Source organism: Ambystoma mexicanum, chromosome 3p (genome assembly GCF_040938575.1).
Source record: "Ambystoma mexicanum isolate Mex_15411 chromosome 3p, UKY_AmexF1_1, whole genome shotgun sequence".
Classification (NCBI taxonomy): domain Eukaryota; kingdom Metazoa; phylum Chordata; class Amphibia; order Caudata; family Ambystomatidae; genus Ambystoma; species Ambystoma mexicanum.
Window position 1 is genome coordinate 21629765 of NC_090925.1, and position 14908 is coordinate 21644672.

General features: G+C 44.5%; 1 protein-coding gene across 13 annotated transcripts in view; it reads left to right on the forward strand.

Annotated features, from left to right (window-relative positions):
- LOC138580086 (protein FAM118A-like) overlaps positions 1–14908 on the forward strand; it is a 1834209-nt gene that overhangs the window by 348931 nt on the left and 1470370 nt on the right. For all 13 annotated transcript variants that reach the window (XR_011304173.1, XR_011304175.1, XR_011304174.1 and 10 more), the window contains one exon: positions 12625–12877. Coding sequence is in view for 10 of the 13 variants with exons in the window: in XM_069650357.1 (XP_069506458.1) it covers positions 12625–12877 (253 nt within the window). In the remaining 3 variants the exon portion in view is untranslated. The remainder of the gene's footprint in view (positions 1–12624; positions 12878–14908) is intronic.

The window sequence follows — 14908 nt, forward strand, 5'->3', positions numbered from 1 at the left end:
ATGCCCTGGCTTACACTTCATAATCCCAGAATTGATTGGAGTGCAATAATTGTATCCTTAGAATGAACCTTTTGTCAGGAACATTGTCTTTCAGGAAAATCTTTTGAAGAGAAAGAAAAAGTTGTGAATTCCGTTTCATTCTCGCTTGCAGAAAGAGGGGCAATAGGTTTTGACATTGGAGCAGTTGTGGGTGAACTTCCAACTTGTTATCAGGATTTTTGGGATGTTTTTGATGAAAAGGAAGCTGGTGAGTTGCCTCCTCATAGGCCTTTTGACTGCAAGATAGAGTTGGAGCCTGGAGCTATTTTACCAAGCAGTAGGGTTTATGCCTTAACTGAGAAAGAGAATGATTATTTGAAAGAATATTTAAAGGAAAATTTGGCTAAGGGATTTATTCGGCACTCTCAATCGCTGGCAGCCTCGCCATTGTTCTTTGTGCCTAAAGCTGATGGTTCTCTCAGAACTTGTATAGATTACAGGGCAGTAAATAGAATGACAGTGAAAAATCGGTATCCTCTCCCTCTCATTTCAGAAATGTTAAATCAAATCCTGGATTTACGTGGAGCTTATCATCTTGTAAGGGTCCAAGAGGGGGATGAGTGGAAGACGGCATTTAAAACCAGATTTGGCCTGTACGAGTACCAAGTGATGCCTTTCGGTCTTTGCAATGCCCCAGCGGCTTTTCAATTTTTTATCGATGAGGTTCTTCGGGAATTTCTTGATGTTTTTGTTATCGTCTATATTGACGACATTTTGATTTTTTCACAGAATTTGGAGAAACACAAAATTCACGTTCGACAGGTCTTGAGGAAATTGAGAGAGAATAATCTTTTCGCTAAATTGGAGAAGAGTCAGTTCCATACGGATTCGGTAGAATTTTTAGGATTTGTGATTACTCCTTGTGGTCTGGAAATGAATCCAAAAAAGGTGGAAGCCGTTCGTGATTGGCCTACTCCAACTAAGGTGAAGGAGATCCAGAGCTTTTTGGGATTTGCCAATTTTTACCGAAGATTCATTGAAGGCTTTTCCAGTTTAGTAGCTCCAATTACTCGACTTTTAAGAAAAGGAGTTCCATTTGTTTGGGAAGCTAAGGCTGATGAGGCTTTTCATATTTTGAAGGAGAAATTCATTACCTCTCCTATTTTGATTCATCCTGATACTTCCAAACCATTTTTTGTAGAGGCTGATGCTTCCAATGTGGCAATGGGAGCAGTGTTGTCTCAGAGGCATAATGTTACAGGACAATTGCATCCAGTGGCTTACTTTTCTAAGAGATTTTCACCTGCAGAGGAAAATTACACCATTTCAGACCGAGAGCTTCTTGCTATCAAAGCAGCATTTGAAGAATGGCGACATTTTTTAAAAGGAGCACGTCACACTGTGACTGTATTAACTGACCACCGAAATTTACTCTTTTTGAAGACAGCAAAAACTCTGACATCTCGACAACTTAGGTGGTCATTATTTTTTGCGGATTATGACTTTATAGTTACTTTTAAGCCAGGTAATCAAAATAAAAAGGCAGATGCTCTGTCACGGCAGTTTCCAGAAAGTGAGGTTAAGTCGGTTTGTGAGCCTCTTCCATTGATCGCTCCAGAACGTTTTGTTCTTGCTGGGGTTGAAAAGGAGAACAAAATCTTCAAGAAAGTAAGGGAATCCTTTTCTGAGACACAACTTGAAGATTGGGTTCGTTTGGATCCAGCTCGCACAATTAAAGATGGTTTACCTTATTTAGATGACAGACTCTACTTACCATCAATTGAACTTAGAGACAAAATGTTGAAGGAGTGTCACGAATCAGTCTTGGCAGGACATCCAGGGTATCGGAAGACTCGCGAGTTGATCAGAAGACATTTTTGGTGGGAATGAATTCGACAAGATAGCCTCAATTTTGTTAAGACCTGTGAAATTTGTGCTAGATCTAAGAATCTCATCGGAAAGCCTTCTGGGTTATTGGAGCCGTTACCAGTTCCACCGCGGCCTTGGTACTCAGTGTCTTTAGATTTCATCACGGATCTTCCACAAGATAAAGGTTGTACTTCGGTATTGGTTGTAGTTGATTTACTCACCAAAGAAGCACATTTCATTCCAATGAAGGGAGAGGTTACTGCTGATAGTTTAGCTCATAGTTTCTTGCAAGAAGTGGTAAGATTACATGGAATTCCCAGTCAGGTCATCTCAGATAGAGGTTCTCAATTTATTTCTAAGTTTTGGAGAGCTTTTTGTAAGAGATTGGGAGTGGAGGTATGTTTATCATCAGGTTACCATCCAGAAACCAATGGGCAGGTAGAAAGGATAAATCAGGAGTTGGAAAAATATTTGAGGTGTTCTCTGCAGACAGGTGAAGAGTGGGTAGATTTGTTGTGGGTTGCAGAATTCGCATATAACAACTGTAGTAAGGATGCCACCTCTATGTCTCCGTTTTATTTGGGACGAGGTTTTCATCCTCGTTTTCTTAGTATTGAGATTAATAATGATTCTAGAAACCCAGAAGTCGAAAGGAGACTAGAAGTTATGAAAAGAAATTTGGAAAAGGCAAAAGGGGTGTTGGTGGAGAGTAAACAAAAATACAAAGAGTTTGCTGACCGTAAAAGGAAGATTAGACCTCAATATAGTGAGGGAGATTTGGTGTGGTTATCAACCAAGTTTTTGAGAATTAAAGGAAGAAATAAGTTTTGTCCTCGTTTCGTAGGACCGTTTGTTGTTGAAAAGGTGATTAATCCAGTGGCTGTTCGTCTAAATTACCCAGTCATATGAAAACTCATCCAACTTTCCATGTTAGTTTATTAAAACCTGTGGTTAAAGGAACTAGATTAACACCTACTCCTTCGGCAGTTGTGATTGAGGAAGATGCTTCCGAAGAATTTCTGGTTAAAAGAATTCTGGACTCTAGAAGAGTAAGAGGAAAGCTACAGTATCTCATTGATTGGGAGGGCTTTGGTCCTGAAGAGCGCACTTGGGAGAAAGCTGGTGATGTACATGCTCCTCGTTTGGTAGAAAGATTCCATAACAAATTTCCATTGAGAAGTGGCCCAGGGACTGGGCGTTAGGAGGGGGGGTACTGTCAGGTACTGTCAGGTTGGAGTGACATATTCTTTACATACAGTATCATATACTTACATTGGGTCAGGGGAGACACATATTTAGTATAGAAAGGTTTTAGGAAGTTATTATGGGTTATATTTTTTATACAGCCAATTTTGCCCTTAACCTTCATTGCAGTCTATGGAGATTGCCCCAAGCCAAGATGGAGGTTCTCAGTCTAAATTCTGATTTGCTGGAGATTGTTTATAGGGAGGACAATGAACATTCTAAACTGCCTTTCATCGTCCTTGCCCAGCTGAGAGGTCGTGTGCCTTGTTGCTCCTGCTTAACTTTGTCATGGGTGACAAGTTTCTAGCGGTTGAGCGGAAGATCTGAAAGTATAACAGGAGTCCTGTTTGGAGTTTGGTGGAGACACAGGACAGGAGTCAGAAACTTCCATTTATTCTGAGAAAAGAAGTTTTCAAGTCTTATTCAAGATAAGTGACTTTCCAGATTTGTTGAACTTGTAAAAAGGTTATATTTATCTAAGGGACTGAAATCAAATCTGTATCTAAAAAGATTGAAGCGCGTACGTTTGTTTTTATCGCTACATGTCAAATCAAACTAGCGCGAGAGTTTTTTGTCTGTTACTTTTCGCCCGTGTGTGTGTCTCTGCGCCTGAGAGTGAAGCGCGAGCGTGTACTTTGGACTCACGTTTACTGTTCGTTTACGCAAGGGTTTTTTCCGCGTGATAATATAAGCACGTGTGTATGTTGCACGTGTACGTATTTATTCGTAAGTTGGACATTAGCGCGAGTGCATTTTACCCGCGAATTGAGTCGTCAGCGCGTGTGCGTGTTTCCCGCGACTTGGAGGAAAGCGCGTGTAATTTGTACTGCGTCTTGGATTTAGCGCAAGTGCGTTTTACCCGCAAATTGATTCGTCTGCGCGTGTGCGTGTTTCCCGCGACTTGGAGGAAAGCGCGTGTAATTTTTATTGCGTCTTGGATTTCAGCGCGAGTGCGTTTTACCCGCGTATTGAATAGTCAGCGCGTGTGCATGTTTCCCGCGACTTGGAGGAAAGCGTGTGAAATTTATATCGCGTCTTGGACATTAGCACTAGTGCGTTTTTACGTGTGTGCGTATTTCCCGCGAATTGGAGAAAAAGCGCGTGATTTTTTTCTTCCCGCGGTTCCTGGCTTTCCACGTGAAGATTCCAGCGCAAGTTAAATTCGTTCCTGAGACAAAGACTCTCTACAAAGAAAATATTAAAAACAAATGCAAGAACTTAAAAGAACTTCTTAAATCTTACTTGAAGACCTTGTTCAAGAATCTTTGATTTGAGCAGACTAACTACAAAGTTAATTTACATTCATGGACCTATTGAGAAGGCTGAATAATCTATAAGATTCTGGTCCACAAGTAAGGAAGTCTTGTCTGCTTTTCACTTCTCTGGGTATTCTGAAGAGAAGAACCAGGTATGGTTTTTAAACTATTTTGATTAAGGATTTAGAGTTTAAGGTTAGTATAGTAACCCATAAGTAATGAGGTATATTGCATGTTTATGTTTTAACTACAGGTGAAGAGCCAGCGAGCTGATAGCTTCCAGCCTGGTGTTTGTTTCTTTGTCCCTTACCCCTTTCCCCTGAAAGTGAGGTAAACTGAGCAGTTATATTTATGTCAGCTCAGAGTGCCACATTTTGGGTGGATTGTCGGGGGTTCAGCAGCTTCTGCAGACACCAGGTTCTCAGCATGACAAAAGGTTAATATTTTATTTACATTGAACTACATTAGCACGGCCAAATCACTGCGATATTTTGTAATGGAGACATTATTCATGGGATATTTTTACATGGAACCCATTACACAAGCACGAAGGTCAAAGGTGGCGAGACCAATGTCCAATCTAGATAAACCGAGGGGCTTTCTTGCTAAATATCTGAGGAAATTCTCAAGTCCAATAGGAAGAACAACTTTCCTAAGGTTTCTCCTTGATCTTCTACCCACTGGTGAAGTAAGATCGTTTCGAAACCAAGGAATTGCACATACTAGCTCCTGTATATATTGTCAAATGCCCATTGTTCAAACATTAAAACATATCATGATGGATTGTGAAGGAAGTCAAGATTTAAGAACTAAACTTCTGAAACGATTTGTCCGCATAGAAGAAGGGTTGCATATGGATGAATTTTGGGAAAGACTAACTGCTGGACATGAAATCCTACTCACTAATGAAACGTTAACATTTTTGCAAATATTGGGTCTATTGCTATTTTAATGATGTAATGAACCGATGATTTTTTATTTGTTTGTAATAACTTTATTTTGTATTATGAAAAGTCAATTTCTCCAGCATTGGATCTTTCATAGATTCAGATACTTGAATATTCCCCGTCGTCAGACTGGGAATCCTCGGTGATAAAAATAATGATTAAACATTTTTTTAATATACACACATTGCTACATAGAAATGCATGTACATAGTCCTATGAGCCATTCTTTTGTGTAGTCCCTCCACCTCACTTTGGTCCTTTATGACCCCAACCGATGCGGTGGCAGGGCTTAAGCTCCGCCCCAGGCAGCCATCATCAGATTTTTCACCGCAGTCTAATTGACACAGGGAATCCTCAAGCTCTCTGAGTGATCTCCACAGTAGTTTATATTTTTAATATACTCTACTACATTCCCCTGGCTAGGGGCTATCTCCACTGGTTTCTGGGTTTCCAAAAACTTTATTTTGACCCAGAATTCGTCGGGTGAACTTTCTCTTCAGATGGCTGAACTTCAGGCTACCAAGAAGCCTTCCCTTTTCAGAGATTGCACAAGGTGCAGGAGAAAGGTGGTTGACATGAAAGACCCACATGATCGCTGCATATACTGTCTTTATCCTCATGACATCGAGAAATGTCACATTTGCAAGTCTTTTTCGACTAAGACCCTACAAGACAGACATAGAAGACTTCTTCTTCTGCATTTCGAAGCCAAGGGACTTTCTAAAAGAAGGGCCTCTTCAGTGGAAAGGAGTTCCTCTCCCAATCCCAAGTTAAGAGGAAGCTGGAAATTATACCTTTCCTACCTCCCCTGGACTCTACAAGCCATAAGATGAAGCATCCTATGGCAAAAAATACCTCCAAAGGTAATGAGGAGTTTGCAAAATACCGGGGGGGGAGGTGAGGCAGTCGTCCACGGAGAAGCCGTCTACGAGCGGCAGTAAAGATAGAGGCTCATCATCCACCAAGCCGTCGACGAAACCCTCATTGACGACCACCACGCGACAAACCGCATCGTCCACGACTAAGTCCTCGTCGGCGAGTTTATCATCCACGAAGCAATCGTCGATGAAGGAAGCTCAGCACTCATCCACGAGACATTCATCCACGAAGCACTTGTCGACGGATAAGGGCAAGCGACCGTCCACAAAATCTTCGTCCACGGACCCGCTGTCGACGACGAAATCTTCGACTACGGCTCCGTCTATGGCACTGCAAGCTTCTTTACCAACAGAAGAATTAGGGCCCAAAACGCCCCCACTTTTACACCATCCAATGAGGACAGTCTTCCTGAGTCTATGTAAGCGCCACCTCAGTTTGTAGACGCTCTTGAGCCACAGGGAACACCATTATCTCCCTTAGGAGAAATGCCAGTGCTACCTGACATCATCCTACAGGAGGAGTTTTCAGACACTGAGTTTGTTGAAGAAAAGCATTGTCTTACACCTAAGGAACACAGCCCTCCTTGGCAACCTACTACAGAGATGCCTGCTGATCCCTATGATCCTGTGCTTATGAGTTCAACAGACGTCAAAATGAAAAAAGTAAGGCAGCTGTACCGAGGGAGCCAAACCTCCCTCAGAGGGATTTTTCACCTCGACAGAGCATGCCAAGACATTCACCTTCCAGGAGTGGCCACAGAAAAGAGTGCGCTCATCTTAGCCACCGCGCAGGTCTAGGAGCAGGACACTCAGTGCTTCACTGACAAGGGTCCCTTCTCCAGCATCGTCACATAGGACAAGATCTCCAGCTAGAGATCCAACGATGGTACCATCCTCTGCTTCGGTCTCAGAGTGGCAGGAAGATCTTTTCAGGGAATTTTCTGAACTGGAAGGGGGCGAGATCACGCAGAGCCTGATACTAGCGAATGGGACAATTACATTGTTGAAAAGCCCAGAAAGAAAGATTCTCCGGGTGGCTCTTCACCACCGGATGATCTAGTCTCTTTTCATACTATCATCGGCAAAGCCGCAGAATTGTTCCAGTTACAAGTCACATCGGAGGAGAAGAAGTTGGTGCTTTATGAGCACAGGGACAAATGTAGGAGAACGGTTACTACCATTCCTCTCCTCGACACCATTTGGGAGTCCGGATCCAAGATATTGGCCACACCCTTATCCACTCCGGCTCTAGTTTCCAGGCCTGAGGAAAAATATAAGGCTCCTGTGTCTGCACCTCTTTGTCTACGAGGTCATACAAAACCAGACTCGGTCATCACAGTAGCAGCTAGGAAAAAGTTGACCAATCCAGCATCACCTCTATCAGCCCCACCGGACAAGGACGGTCGCAAGCTAGAGGCTATGGGAAGGAAAGGGTCTGCATCGCTTACCATTAGAACGGGCAATGAGCTGGCCATGACGGCAAGATTTGACCGCAAGCTTTGGCTCCGCGTGTCCAAGCTGGCCAAACAGCTACCTGTAGAACTGCAGGAAGAAGCCAGGTCGATTATCTCAGATGGGGAAGCAGCTACGGATCACATGATTGACGCAGCAGTTGATGTGGCGGAATCAGGTTTCAAGCAGATAGCCCACAGCACAGTGCTGAGAAGAAAGGCCTGGATGAAGACTACCAATTTCAGGCCTGAGGTCCAAGCTCAGATATTGAACATGCCCTTCGATGGTCAAGAACTCTTCGGGAAAAAGATCGTCTCTTTCTGGCTGGGGTGCTCATCTTGCGGACCTACAAACCAAGGGCTCCTGGTCAACCCAGGAGTCCCAACTCCACATCAATGTGTTGGAACTCAGGGCCATACGGTGGGCACTGAAAGCTTTCCTTCCGGTAGTAGCGGGGCAGGTACTCACTGTCCAGACAGACAGCACAACCTCCATGCACTACACAAACAAGCAAACAAGCAAGGAGGCACAAGGTCAGAGATCTTATCTCAAGAAGCTCAACTACTATGGGCATGGGCCAGCCATGGGCCTGGGATCTTCGCCTTATGGGGCCATCCACATCTCAATCTTTTTGCCAACAGAGCCAAAAAGAAATGCAGAATGTTCGCCTCCAGGTACCCAGAGAGTCAGTCAGTAGGAGACGCTTTCTCATTGGATTGGACGGGGAAATTCCTATATGCCTTTCCCCGCTTTCCCCTCATTTCCAGGATACTACGCAGACCGAAAGAGCAGAAGTGTTCTATGATCCTAATTGCACCGGACTGGGCGTGGCAGGTCTGGTACTCGACCCTACAGTACATGTCCCGATGGCCCCCGATTCGCCTCAAAGCGCATCAGTATCTATTAAAGCAACAGAACCGCAAGGTCCTCCATCACGATCCAGCGAGCCTATCTCTCAAGGCCTGGTTCCTGAGCAGCGTAAACTGATGAATCTCAATCTGCCTGCAGAATGCTGGGATATAATCAGAGCCTCAAGGGCTCCTTCTACTCGCATCACCTACTCTAGAAAATGGACTCATTTTTCCAAGTGGTGTGAGATGCATGCTTTTGATCCTCTCACCACTTTGGTTGAGCAAGTACTTCCTTACTTATTACACTTAGCCAAAGCAGGTCTTTCACTGTCTTCGAACAAGGTCCACCTATCAGCCATTACAGCATACACGACGGCCCCGGAGATGCAGTCCTTACTCTCCCTTCCGGCCGTACATACCCGCCTACACCCTTGCCGGTTCCAACCTGGAGTTTGAACACTGTGCTAAAGGCCTCATGGAGCCTCCTTACGAGCCCATCCACAGGTGCGACATAAAATACTTGTCATGGAAAACGGCTTTCTTGATAGCCATTACTTCGGCCTGGAGGATCAGTGAGTTACAAGCCTTATCTTCTGAACCCCCTTTCACGTTGTTCCATAAGGACCGTGTCATTTTAAGACCACACCCTAAGTTCCTTCCGAAGGTAGTATCGGAAATGACGCTCACAGAACGTATTGTCCTACCAACTTTTTTCCAGAATCACTCTTCGGAAGCAGAAAGAACATTGCATTCTCTGGACATAGCAAGAGTACTAAAGTTTAATTTGCAAAGAACTAGGAAGTTCCTTTCTTCAAACAGACTGTTCATCGCCTTCTCTGGCCACACAAAGGGCCAGCATATTTCCAAACAAGGTCTGGTGTGCTCGGTTTCTTCTTGCATCACCCACAGCCATCAAATGAAAGGCGACCGCCTTCCCAAACCACCCTCAGCACACTCCACCAGAGGAAGAGCGGCGTCAACAGCGTTCCATGCAGGAGTGGCCCTGAAGGACATATGCAGAGCCGCCACGTGGAGCACTCTGAACACGTTCGCCAAACACTACTGCCTGGCTGAAGATGCCAACAAAGAAACTGCAGTTGGACAGGCAGTGCTCCGCCACCTCTTTGCATAAGGTTGGACCAGCCTCCTTTTCCCACCTTTCCCTGAGTATGTAACCGTTGAGTTGCTGCATGGTAAAGGTTTGATCACAGATATGTTTTCTGTATTATGCTTATATGTATATGATGGTGGCATGTTTTTAAATGCTTGGTATTATATTCAAGCATCTGAATCTATGAAAGATCCAATGCTTAGTTACTTACCTGTAACTGTATTTCTCCAGCATTGGTATCTTTCATAGATTCACATGTGCCCACCCGCCTCCCCTGAGAGGCTGCTCCTATGCTCAGCACCCATCATACTGTAATTCCTACGGTTCAAAATCTGAAGATGGCTGCCTGGGGCGGAGCTTAAGCCCTGCCACCTCATTGTTTGGGGTCATAAAGGACCAAAGTGAAGTGGAGGGACTACACAATAGAAAGGCTCATAGGCCATATAAGCCATAATGGACTATATACATGCATTTCTATGTAGCAATGTGTGTATATTAAAACATTTTGTAATAATTACTTTTATCACTGAGGATTCCCAGTCTAACAACGGGGCATATTCAAGCATCTGAATCTATGAAAGATACCAATTCTGGAGAAATACAGTTACAGGTAAGTAACTAAGACATGTTTCGGCTGTATAAAACAAAAACAAAAAAGTGATCCTGGGAGCGGTGGCTGAGGCAGTATATGATACTAGCAGGGCACAGGCAACCCTCATTACACACTTGTTGACGGTGGCTAGGATCACCCTGGTGCACAGATGGAAATCAGAACAGGGACCAATAGTGGCCATGTGGTGGGTCAGGATCTGGGGAATTCTTGCAATTGGAGAAGGTGTGTTTGTTGGCTAATGGAACTTACCAAAAGGGGTATGGCTCGCATTCCACAAATATATCTCTCGGCAGAGAACAGAATTACTTCTGGTCTCACCTACTGAGACATTTCTCGATTCTCTAATTGTTAGATCATTAACCCTGCTGTGGCAGCGATGACTGTCAACCTAATGGACCTTTGTTTTACCATCATTGTCATGTTACGTTGTTGGGGTCGAGGGGGTAAAGGTAAGGGCGATCTCTGAAAGCGAGCTGCTTAACCTACGTGCTTATTAGGAAGCATTGGAGTTCATGCTCTTTTTCATTGTATGTTCCACAACATCTGTTCAGAGATTACAATAAAATAAAGCTTATTAAAAAAAATTACAAAAATAAAACAGACATAATCGCAAGACCACCCAGTCCTGAGAAAACACATGATACCAGTGGATAAACTACAACATGGTCCCGACTTATGAAAAAGAAAAGCAAGACTGGTGGACAGTTTTGAACCAAGCTTCCATCGGAGTGCTCCCATTTAGCGCTTCCAGGGAAATCAATTAACTAAATGCCAGGGGTAACCAAAGTGACATTACACGTCTAATGACACTGCAGGAAGTTGTATCACGTGACTTTTGACCTCGATAATATTGCATAATGTGGCATCATATGCTATTTGCCCCTCCTGACATCAACGGGAGTGGTGTTGCGGATTTAACATACATGTAAAATGACTGGTTAGTAGTGCAATCAAATGACCATTTTAGTTACCAACCATAGTTTACCTATCATGCTGCCTTGATATGCTATATAGGGGTTCACGATATGACAGCAATACACCCAGAAACAGTATGGGCCCATGGGCCATATACCCAATTGCTCCAACTGATGGCAGTTACAGTCTTACATATCCCCAAATATGGCAACTGTACCCTCCCATATTCAGAAAATGCCAATCTATGCCTTTTACCGACTTGCATACCAGTTACAGTCATACTATGTTAGGTAGAGCCTGGCATATCAAGGTGCTGCCAACATATACCGAGTGTAGAGTCCACGTCCTCATAAATGATGTTCAATGCCCAATAATATCTCTGATATAGCCTCCATCTTTAGGGTGGAGCCTCACATTTGCAGGTGCTATCATCATATGTCAAATGTCTGTGAATGGCATCTATGCATGGTACAGCAACAGTATGGAAGTGATAGCGTCACATGTTCAATTGCTGCCAGCTTATATCAGGTGCCCTATAATGTCACCCAAAGACAGATAATGCCTATCAAGACAGGGACATCCTCACCTATCCAGTTGCTGCCATCATGTATGCGCCAGGCACAGATTTATTCCTCATATTCAAAAATAAAGGTGTGGGAGGCAGCTCACCATGATACAGAATAACGGATCACAGTACAGAGCATATTGTGTGTTGCCCATATTATAATTGGCCTCTTTTATACGATAGCCAGTAAGTTCTTTGCCCTCACTCGGCGCAGAAGTATTAAGTGAGGGTGGCGGGAGATTGGATTATGGAGGAATTGCCTGTGGCTTTGGCCCACAGCCTTCCTAAAATGATGGCCTATCCCTAATCTGTTTTGCCAGTCTCCAGCCCAGCTGCTGAGGTACAGCAACGAATTATGGTGCAGAGATGTGCTTTGCCAGGGCCTTCCGCCTTCTCGTGTCTCCTTATTGCATGTCATGAGGGTAGGCAAGACTGAGCTGTGGCTTTCTCTTGGGAGCGGCTGCTTGCCTTATGGTTAGAAAACATATCCATTGCATATGCTTATCTCAGGTTTCTAGTGGTCACTGCCTGCCATTATCTCTGTGGATTACATTACTGCTCAGATGGACTCACATGTGTGCCTCTCTTGCTTGTGTCCAACTATCCCTGAAGGAGAGATACAGGTATGAGAGCTCCCACTCTGCTCCGGGGGAATGACGTCCTATATCATCCCACAACACAAATACTCAGGTCACATAAGTTCCTCGCCTGGTGCCAAAACACGGGCTCCTTTCTGAGGTTGGAGAGAAGAATTTGGCAGGAATTCCAGGGTCATAATACCTGGAACGTCCTGTCTGCCTAGGCCCACATGCCTAGTTACCGTCAACAGCTATATGCAATTAGACAAGAACTCTGTTTACCTGATTAAAGAAATATTTGAGTGTGCTTTTAATATGACTTTCCAGATGTTTTTAACTAAATGATAATGATATGTGTTTTGCAGGAGTGTTTTACGAAGCTTAACAATCAAAAATCCTAGTGACATTGTGTTAGTAATTGGCACTGGGGTGAGTGCAGCAGCAGCGCCAACCATCGATGCGCTTTTTTCCTGGCGGTGCTCTCTTATGTCCATCCTTGATGCTGCGGAAGAGCTTCAGGTGCTTCATCCCACGGCCATCCATGATTTCCGCACCAAAGTCAGGAGAGAGCAAGATCTGCTCGTGGTGGCCCATGAGCTTATCCTGGAGATGTCCCCGGTGAGTCTTGAATCTTTCCAGAAATACTTCAATGCTACTTATGGGTGAAGTCTTTAGAAGACTACTACTTTTACATTCTACACATGCTAAACTTATTTAGAACTTTATAGATTATAGGTGATAATTTTGAAAATGTAAAGTTAAAAAGGCAGATGTTTACAGATAAAAAAAATTGTAATACTTTACAAAGATATGACTTCAAGTTTGGATATGTAAATGTGAAAATATTGATTTTCATGATGCATTGAATTTGTAAAGGTTGGGCCCGATTCTGACATTCAATGGATGGGATGTGTTATCAACTGCTGTTCCCCTCAGTGCATTTCTGTCCATTAAACAGAGACAGACATTATTTTTTCTTATGACATTTCACAATTATAGTCTCGCTTTAAAGGCCGCCACTGTAGAATGCGCTCCCGGGCATTCATGGCGCTGCTGGAAGCCTGTCATCATACTTTAGTATAAGGAGAAGAGAGTCCTGCCCCAGGCAGACAGCGACAGAACATAGCCACAGGCCATGCCTAGTAGACCCATGTTATGTTATGTTATGTGCCATTTATATAGCACTCTATATATCATTGGTATGACCTCAAAGCGCTGGTAGGTTGAACGCCCTCGGGAACCGTAGCTCTGGTCAGTTGAGAGAGAGTGTGTCGTAGGGTGTGTGGGCGCACCAGATATGTGTGCAGCTGATGTAATTGCCGGGTGGTAGTTGCATCCTAGCGTTAGGTGTAGTGCTGGAGATATCAGTTGGATGTGTGCAGTCTGGTAGGTGGACACCCAGACTGGGCTCTGGCTGCGTTAGGCCTGAAGGACGCATATGTGAGCAACTATGCCGGAATGTGCTTGGCTAGCTGCGTTTTTATTGTGGTGTTGAGGTGTTCATGGGGTTGTATTCGTATTTGAACAGCTAGGCCAAATTAATCAGGGGTATAGCTGTCTTCTAGCTGAAAGATGGTGTATACTAGAGAGTAAGCGTAGTGATGTGATATGATGGTTATCTTTAAAGCGCCCAAGACCAGGCACATGAACAAGATGGCAGGGAACATAGCGACACAGCGACAGAGGGGGAAACGGATATATAGCAACAGCTTGGGGAACAGGAAGGCAGGGTGCACAGTGATAGACGTGTGGGGTATGTTAACTTTTACATTCATATTTCAAGTGGATTGTGTCCTCCAACGTATTCCTCATCTTAGATGTATTCCATCCAGCTTTGCTGCTCTTCGGAAATTTTTCCGGCAGAGGGCGCCGTGCGTCGATGTCGTCGAGTCGATGGTCCCTCGAAGGCCTCCGTCGAGGGTGAATTCATTGGGTGTATAAGTAGCACGCGCGGCGCCTGTTGGCCTCAGTTCCGTTTTTCCGCAGTTACGTTGTTTCGGACATTCAGCGCGCCTCGAGTTCTGTGAAGAATATATATATAAACAAGAAGAAATATGTCCTCGTCATCGACACCGACCATGACCCCGAGAAATGCAAGTCATGTGGCTCAAAAACGTCGATCATGGACCCGCACCGCGAGTGTTTGTGGTGCCTCGGAGAAGGTCACGACATGGAGGCCTGTTCGAAGTGTCAGGCGATGACGGGGAAGGCCTTGCGAGAAAGGAGAGGAAAGCTACAGGTAGGTCGGAAGGATTGAAAAGCCTCTAGCGACGAGTCGAGACCCCATGAGGAGAAATCTCCTAGACGTGAAAGGCATCGATCTAGATCCCGAAGCGATTCTCATCGCTCGTCGTCTTCGTCAAAAAAATCGAAGAAACGATGCCAAAGGTCTCCCTCCACCTCGTCGTCAGACGAGTCTTCGAAAAAATTAAATGCCCCACGAAACATTTGTCTTCCGAAGAGTGGGAAGCATTCAGGGTCAAAATGATGGAGGTGTTTGAGAAGGCAAAGCCTCGGTCCGCGCCTTCTTCGGAAGCCGGCCGGAAGCGTCATCGCTCCGACACTCGCGCGCCCTCGAGCCCGGGTGATCGTTAAAGGAAGGATAGGGAACCTTCCAGGACACCGAGCGATAAATGCTCGAGTCGACCG